Source organism: Bos indicus x Bos taurus, chromosome 15 (assembly GCF_003369695.1).
Source record: "Bos indicus x Bos taurus breed Angus x Brahman F1 hybrid chromosome 15, Bos_hybrid_MaternalHap_v2.0, whole genome shotgun sequence".
Classification (NCBI taxonomy): domain Eukaryota; kingdom Metazoa; phylum Chordata; class Mammalia; order Artiodactyla; family Bovidae; genus Bos; species Bos indicus x Bos taurus.
The window spans coordinates 39,571,963-39,581,093 of record NC_040090.1 but is presented as its reverse complement, the minus strand read 5'-3'; the positions used below and the strand labels follow the sequence as shown (position 1 = coordinate 39,581,093).

Here is a 9,131-nt window from a genome sequence, read left to right as displayed (position 1 = left end):
TCAGCTTTGACTTAATGTCTCCTGAGTATGTTGGGAGCTTCAGAAAAAAAGAAAAAGAAAAAGAAACAACTAAGGATGAGGGATAAGGAGTTTTTATTTACCTTGAAAGGTAACTTCCTCAGGTGAAGTCATTGAAGTGTCCTCAAACAAGTTAGGAGCAGCCTCATCATACAGGCAAAGAGGAGCTTCTTTGGCTGGCAAACTCTCCAGGAGAGTCAGAGGTTCAGGGTAATTTGAGTCATCAAAACCCTCAGGTATATCCTCGTTTCTATTATTTTCTGATCAAAGTTTAAATTCCTCATTATATATCTACAGAGATGTTGAACTCAGTTGTAATATATCAACTGACAGAATCAATGTTTGCTCTAGGAATTACAGCTTAGTCATTGATAGCTCTTGGTTTCACTCCATTATTTAGGCAAAGGATTAACAAATATGAATCTGTAATTCTCTGTGAGGTTTCTGGAGTGATTAGAAGAGATGATCCAACACCACTGTAAGTGAATTTCTGAAACTCTTCATTCTGTCTAGGGTATTATATCATCAAAAGACTTGCCTTCAGTGGGCACTTTATTTTAGGTGATCACAAGTTATATTAACTATTTTAAACCAAGTACCATGAGAATCCTGAGTCCCTTCTTTTCATATTAGTTTGATATTCACTGCCTAGCCATAGCCAACCCCTCCCCCACCACATGCACACACAAGCACTTATTTTTCCCAGAAGGATTTCTGTTTTGAGTTGAAATTACATCTCCTACACTGTATCTTTGTTTCTTCTTGCATGTTCCAATACAGTTAGAATTAGTTTAGAAATGCATCAAAAGTTTTCACTTTGAAAACTCTAATGAACAGACAAAAAGTGTTTGTAGATATTCTTGAGATGACACATATTTACATGAGCAGGTATACCTGAAATTTTCTCTGTCCTGATAGATTTCCAGTGGAATTTTCACAAACAAGTAATGTACTCAAGGGATTACATCCCCAAAGCCCCCGAATCTCATAAATATAGCCTTGCTTTACAATGAGTTTTTGACGTTTGTCCTTATCATTGAGGTACAAACATCTGCAGGTAATAATTTTCCTTTTCTATTGATACAATAATATTTGTTTTTCATTTTTGTATTAGAGCTTAAGATGTGGGTTACTTCAAGCAAATAATCCTTTCTTAAGTCCACTTATTTCTATGAGCAGTACTTCGTATTATTATATACATCATCTTATTTAACACAAGAATCATGTGAAGTACTTTTTAAAGAAACAAATAAATAATGAAGGGTTGAAAACTTATAAAAATTGTCTAAGATTTCATAGATAATCAGTGGTAAAGCTAGAATCTGATTCCAGGCCTATATGGCTGCAAAGCTCATGGCATATCTTTACAATGCTTTGGTCCATGCCATCACTGACATTCTAAATAGGCTCTGATTTTCCCTATTACCCCTCCTCCACAGTTTTGGGAGTAGCCTTCATTACCTTTTTTGTTCATTCAGCAGTTAAACACAACATAATAATATCTATCCATTATTTTTTCAAATTATCTTCTTTACTTGGTCTTTGAACATTAACTCCATTCTACTGGAGTTAAGAAAGGTTATTTTTAAGTCTCCTTATTTTCTCTTGAATGAAGAGGTCCTGCTTCCACCTCTCTTTAACTCCTGTAGCCTTTTTCCTATGTTTCTTATACTTAACGATTATCAACAAAATCTCATGTCTTCAGTATCTCTTTAGAGCATTCCACTCTCTTCACTCTTCTTTTCTATAGGTATTAATGCTTTGCTAATCCTGAGGACATTTTTTTTTTTCTTTACAGTCTTCTCAAGAGACATATGCTTTTTCTCTTACTCTTAATACCCCTGGGCCTGGTAGAGGCTGGTATTCCTTCTCCTCCACTGGCACTTACAGGCATTGTTTCTCTTTGGACTACAAACGCTTATAGTTGAGTTTACATCATCAGCCTCTATAACCAATCCTCCTTATCCTCCTCCACCTTTTTGCTAACTAGCATTATGTTTCCTCATCCTTGGAAAGTTTTTGGCTTTGGCTTGCCCTATCTCTCTTAATGGTATCCCTGTCACAATTCCTGATGGACAAGAATTGTAATTTTAATATCTTCATAGAGAAGATCCTTTGAACATTATGGCCCCTTAGTTTCTTGATTTTCCCTCCAAAGATCTTCTTTTTCTCCCTACTGTATCCAGTCACTCCATTGTCAGATTTACTAGACAGTGTCATTTGCCAATAACTGCAGCTTTTAATCTCATTTAAGCATCTCAAACTGTAACTATCACCATTTCCTGTCTTTCTAGCTCATTCTCTTTAGTAGAATAATGAAAGCATTTCCCTGGGGGCCTGACATTTTTTTGTTGGCTTTGCCCATCTCATGTACTCATTCATCTTAAATGCTCTGCTTAAATAATGGTGGTTTCACTCTCTACTTGCATCTACCCTCAAATGTCATACCTATCTCTTTTATTGCTCTCCAAAAGAAATTCTAGTTAAATTTGATTTCTTACCTACCAAGGACCCCTAATAGTCCAGTTGAACACATGACCACATCAATTTTCTGTATCGGGGCACTGAGTACATATATCATCTGCCTCACAGAGTTGCCATTACCTTGTAGCCATTTATTTATATGAATTACTAGATTTCAAAGTCATCCTTTTAAGAGTAAAGATATTACCTATATTATTAATGTATTAATGTAATTGAAAAACTTTTTGAACATATAAATGAACCAAATATCAGTTCAGTTCAGTTCAGTCGCTCAGTTGTGTCTGACTCTTTGTGACCCCATGAATCACAGCATGCCAGGCCTCCCTGTCCATCACCAACTCCCGGAGTTCACTCAGACTCACGTCCATTGAGTCAGTGATGCCATCCAGCCATCTCATCCTATGTTGTCCCCTTCTCCTGCCCCCAATCCCTCCCAGCATCAGAGTCTTTTCCAATGAGTCAACTCTTTGTATGAGGTGGCCAAAGTACTGGAGTTTCAGCTTTACTATCAGTCCTTCCAAAGAAATCCCAGGGCTGATCTCCTTCAGAATGGACTGGTTGGATCTCCTTGCAGTCCAAGGGACTCTCAAGAGTCTTCTCCAACACCACAGTTCAAAAGCATCAATTCTTCGGTGCTCAGCTTTCTTCACGTCCAACTCTCACATCCATACATGACCACAGGAAAAACCATAGCCTTGACTAGACGGACCTTTGTTGGCAAAGTAATGTCTCTGTTTTCAATATGCTATCTAGGTTGGTCATAACTTTTCTTCCAAGGAGTAAGCGTCTTTTAATTTCATGGCTGCAATCACCATCTGCAGTGATTTGGGAACCTGAAAAAAAGAAGTCTGACACTGTTTCCACTGTTTCCCCATCTATTTCCCATGAAGTGATGGGACCGGATGCCATGATCTTCGTTTTCTGAATGTTGAGTTTTAAGCCAACTTTTTCACTCTCCACTTTCACTTTCATCAAGAGGCTTTTTAGTTCCTCTTCACTTTCTGCCATAAGGGTGGTGTCATCTACATACCTGAGGTTACTGATATTTCTCCCAGTAATCTTGATTCCAGCTTGTGCTTCTTCCAGCCCAGCATTTCTCATGATGTACTCTGCATAGAAGTTAAATAAACAGGGTGACAATATACAGCGTTGACGTACTCCTTTTCCTATTTGGAACCAGTCTGTTGTTCCATGTCCAGTTCTAACTGTTACTTCCTGACCTGCATACAGATTTCTCAAGAAGCAGATCAGGTGGTCTGGTATTCCCATCTCTTTCAGAATTTCCCACAGTTTATTGTGATCCACATAGTCAAAGGCTTTGGCATAGTCAATAAAGCAGAAATAGATGTTTTTCTGGAATTCTTGCTTTTTTGATGATCCAGCAGATGTTGGCAATTTGGTCTCTGGCTCCTCTGCCTTTTCTAAAACCAGCTTGAACACCAGGAAGTTCACGGTTCACATATTGCTGAAGCCTGGCTTGGAGAATTTTGAACATTACTTTCTGATATTCTATGTTCTTCTTTAGAAAGTATAGAAAATATTTGTGTTTTATCAATGTGGTAATGAGTTAGAAGGCTCCAGGAATGAAATTTGACTTCAGCTCAGTTGTAAGAAAGACATTTAACCTAAAATTAGTTACCCAACTTCTTTAGATCTCAGTTTCTAACTTTATAAAATGAGAGAGATGGAATGGATGGGGCTGCATTTTGAAGCTTAGCATTCTGTGATGGTGAGAAAGCTCTCATGCTTTTCTTGCTTTTTCATTTTTTTTTTTTTCTCAAACAAGTTGATAAGGGAAAGAGTTTCCTAGAAGCTGACCTAAAGATGTGATTTTTCACAGACAGGTGCTATTCACATGGGGCTAGGTACCTGTGGGAAGTAGGAAGCTGGAACCTTTTTGCTAACAGCCATTGCCCCAGGTTATGCAAAGTCTCAGGCACTTGTGGAATCTTTCTGGAGTAATCTGATCAATGTGTCTGGTTCCCTTTACCTGGATTGACTCACTATCATGAATCAGATAACTTGATCCTGACATGATACCATCTCCTTTTCCAAAGCTCAGTCTCTCCAGGTTGATTTGATCATGGTTTGAGCACCTTGTTCTACATCCTGCCTCTGTCCAAACTTCCTGTATATTTGTTGTGCTTGAAAACTGTGATACCTGTTTAAATTCAGTTGCTCATCCTCTTTCATACAAGTGATACCTCATATATTTTGAACAGTTGTTCTTTTCCATGGGTCCTGGCCCATTCCAGCATTTCTACTCCCTTTCATCATGTCTTTGGCTTAGAAGATATAGTTATTGGGTCTCTGATAGTGTCTGGTGGCCATCTCTAGGATGTGCTCACATGAATCTATTCCTCGTGGACCACCTAAACCAACTACACAATGCAAATGTGACTTGAATGTGTTAAGTTAAAAAAACAGATTTTTCTGAGTATTCCTGGCCTTATATCAATGAATATCTATATTTTCAAGTTTTATGCAAGATATCATGTGTGAAAACATTTCCCCCAAATATTTACACGTGAGTATATATGTTGGTACTTTCTTATATAGCTATTGTAAAACTAAGTATGCAGAGTATAGTATTTTCTTCTAATATCCACTTGTTTTTCTTTCAGTGGGCACCATTCTCAGTATAGATGGGGACTGGAAACTATACAACTGTGACAGAGTTCATTATTTTGGGGTTAGCGGAGAATACTACAGTTTGTGCCATTTTATTTATTGTGTTTTTGGGAATCTATCTGGTTACCTTAATGGGTAATATCAGCTTAATCATGTTAATCAGAAGCAGCCCTCAGCTTCACACCCCAATGTACCTTTTCCTCTGCCATTTGGCCTTTGTGGACATTGGGTACTCCTCATCAGTCACACCTGTCATGCTCATGGGCTTCCTCAGGAAAGGAACTTCTATCCAAGTTGCTGGTTGTGTTGCTCAGCTCTGTTCTGTGGTCACATTTGGGACAGCTGAGTGCTTCCTGCTGGCTGCCATGGCCTATGACCGCTATGCGGCCATCTGCTTGCCCCTGCTCTACTCCACCCACATGTCCCCCAGAATCTTCATTCTCTTAGTGGGGGCTTCCTATCTAGGTGGGTGTGTGAATGCTTGGACATTCACTGGCTGTTTGTTAAGCCTGTCCTTTTGTGGATCAAATAAAGTCAATCACTTTTTCTGTGATTATTCACCACTTTGGAAACTTTCTTGTTCTCATGATTTTACTTCTGAAATAATTCCAGCCATCTCTTCTGGCTCAATTATTGTAGCCACTGTGTTTATCATTGCTCTCTCTTACATCTACATCCTTTTCTCAATCCTGAAGATGCGTTCCACTGAGGGGCGGCGCAAAGCCTTCTCCACCTGCACGTCTCACCTCACAGCAGTTACTCTGTTCTATGGGACCATCACATTCATTTATGTGATGCCCAAGTCCAGCTACTCAGCTGAACAAAACAAAGTGGTGTCTGTGTTCTACACAGTCATAATCCCCATGTTGAACCCCCTCATCTACAGTCTCAGAAACAAGGAGGTTAAAGAGGCCATGACAAAATTAATGGCTAGAACACATTGGTGGTCCTAAAGTAATCTTATTTTTAATAATAAACATTGTGTAATGAAGACTTCTCCTGCAGATGAATAAATAATACACTAAGTAAATTTCAGTGCATATTCATAGTGTTCGAGACTCACAAATTTTATTACATTATTCCAAGAAAAAAATTCAGTGTAAAAAAAATAAATGTGCATTCACCAAGATAGGAACATTAGCAAAAAAAAAAAGAAAAAGGTTTGAAGCACACTGATTGAAACCACCCACCCTGGCCAGGCACCATAATAACCATTTGCTTGAGTTGTTTTATGACAGGAGATCCTGATAAGAAATACAGAACTAATAAGCCTGTGGTGGTGAGTTCGGGAAAGGTCGAAAGGAGACACTGCGTGTCTGTCCACTTCCCAGAATCCCTCTCGCTAACATCCATCTTGGCTGAGCAATGTGTACGCCACCAGGAAAGACTCTGAATTAGAAGAGTCTGAATTAGAAGACCACCTGGAAATTAATCCCATCACCATAAAATCCGAAACTGCGAGCCACGCGGTAAAGCAGTTCTCTTGGGTTCCTTACCCTACTGCTCTCCATCCGGATGCCCTTTCCCAATAAAATCTCTTGCTTTGTCAGCACATGTGTTTCCTTGGACAATTCATTTCTGAGTGTTAGACAAGAGCCCAGTTTCAGGCCCTGGAAGGGGTCCGCCTTCCTGCAACACCTACAAGTACAAATCTTTTCAAATAAATTCTGTGCTCTTTGAATGTAGTCTTTGGAAATAACTGCTGGAAGCACCTGAAACTCCTTGAGTGGGAAATAAAGAGCAGTGTTGCTATGCATAATCTTATCATCTGACAGAGATGGTATCCATGATGTACAGATAATCTAAGGACAGAAATCAGTAATGCTGGTAGTTGTAAAGCTTCTGCTGCTTTGTGATCTGAGCAACAGGATTCTTCCCACAATATCTCTGCAGGTGAGTCTCAGCAAGCTAACTCAGAGGATATCTGAAAGCTCCATTTAGCTTAGCTCTTCCCTTGCAGGGATCTATTCTCAAAAATATGTTCAATAGTTTCCAGAAGAAAGACTACTGGGAGCTAATTGACATGACCTGGCTCCTTTCTAGGTCACAAAGTAAGGTATCTTTTTTTTTTTAAGGTTGTTCAATCTTGTCCAATGTATGCTGCATACTCCTATAAGGTGTGTTAAACCATTCTTTCCCTCCTAGTCTTGTTGCCTCTTATACTGAAATTCTCAGATTTCTTGCACATAATTTCATTGGAACTTCTGGATTAGCCCATAAAATGCTGTCTTTAAACCAGATGGTTTCCCTTATAGAATTTTAAATTATTTGTATTTTTATAGACTTCTTTGTGTTTCTTCTCCCAGTTGTTTTATTCTATGTGGATATTTTTAAATAAAAAGGGATAATATTTTTAAGGATATTATTTTTCCTTTAATAAATATAAATATGAGACTAATCTTAATACAAGTTATATCATGTGATCTTTCTATTTAGTTATAATCAATGTTTCCACTGTCCACTACATTAAGTCCAGAGTGAGATTAGCTTCACGGTAGTGTGAGACATCTCTCCTTTTTGTCCTCCCCTCTTTAAACAACTAATTAGGCATCCATACATCAACAAAGTGCCTCAGTGGGTGTTGTGGGATCCAGAACCATACACCAAGGGATCCAGGAGGAATCTTGACCACCTATGCATCTAGTGATGGTCAGAAAGACCCCAATATGGGCCTCAAAACCAGCAGGGGTCAGTGAATTTGCCTCAATTCTTCTTGGCCCCTGCCAAGGAAAACCTGGGGAGTGCAGACTTGAGCAGAAACCTATGGATCAGCGAGACTGTGGAAATGTAGCTTTCCAGGTGAGGGATTCCTGCACGCAGCTGGAGAAAAATAATAGTAATGTGAGTTTGGGTGCAGTGAAGACTACAGCTTTGCCCATACTGCTGTTTCCCCAAGGCAACAGTGTCTGGGGTGGAACTAGCAAGCAGTGTCCAATCCTACACAGGAAAAGGATAGCAGTGAGTGAGTGCATGTCTTCCCTGGCATTTCAAGACACTGCTGGAGAAGTCCATCTAAAAAAGTGTTACTGAGGCAATACCTCCATGACTGGGGTGGGGAGAAGATCAGAAAAGAAGCAGATAAGAATGTTAAAGGACACTAAAGGGATGAAATTAAGCTGACCATATTCAGTAATTAAGCAAGAAGTCTACAAGCCTCTGGGAGCAGGTATATCCATACAAGTTCAGGGGAAAATCCCAGATATTATAGGAAATGCAAAACCATCACTGTAAAATTACAAGGCACATGAAGACTGAAGGAAGTATGTCATCACCAAAAGAATAATAATAGCCTTCCAGTAACTGAACTCAATGGCACAAAATACTGAAATCTGACAAAGAATTTGAAATACCTTGAGGAAACTCAACAAGCTATTAAAAAACACAGAAAGACAATATATTAAAAAGTGAGTCATTTAACAAAGAGATAGAAATTATGTAAAAAAGAATCCAACAGAAATTCTGGAGCTGAAGAATTCAATAAATGAAATGAAAAATGCTATAGAGGGCATCAGGCATCTATAGTAGAATAGACCAAATGGCAGAGAGAATAAGTGATCTAGCTAGTAGGAACTCTGAAAGAATCCATCCAGAGGTGAAGAAAGAAAAAAGCATGACATAGAACAAAGAAAGATGATGTGATCTTTGGGATGCCATCAAATGTACAAATATTAGAATAATTGCAGTTCCGAAAGGAGAGAAGAAGGAGAAGAGGGGAAAGAAGGTTTATTTTAAAATATAATAGCTACAGGCCAATATCACTGATGAACATAGGTGCAAAAATCCTTAACAAAATTCTAGCAAACAATTCAGCAACATATTAAAAAGATCATACATCATGACCAAGTGGGCTTTATCCCAGGGATGCAAGGATTCTTCTATATCCTCAAATCAATCAACATAATACACCACATTAACAAATTGAAAAATAAAAACCATATGATTATCTCAATAGATGCAGAGAAAACCTTTGACAAAATTCAACATCCATTTATGATAAA

The 9,131-nt window shown here is 38.6% G+C and overlaps 1 protein-coding gene across 1 annotated transcript; it reads left to right on the top strand.

Moving 5' to 3' along the window:
- The first annotated feature begins 5,147 nt into the window (after window positions 1-5,147).
- On the top strand, window positions 5,148-6,813 carry LOC113905037 (olfactory receptor 5P3-like). Its single transcript, XM_027562075.1, has 2 exons — window positions 5,148-6,059; window positions 6,772-6,813. Exons 1-2 carry the CDS (start codon window positions 5,148-5,150, stop codon window positions 6,811-6,813), a joined length of 954 nt encoding a protein of 317 aa, XP_027417876.1.
- Window positions 6,814-9,131: the final 2,318 nt, after the last annotated feature.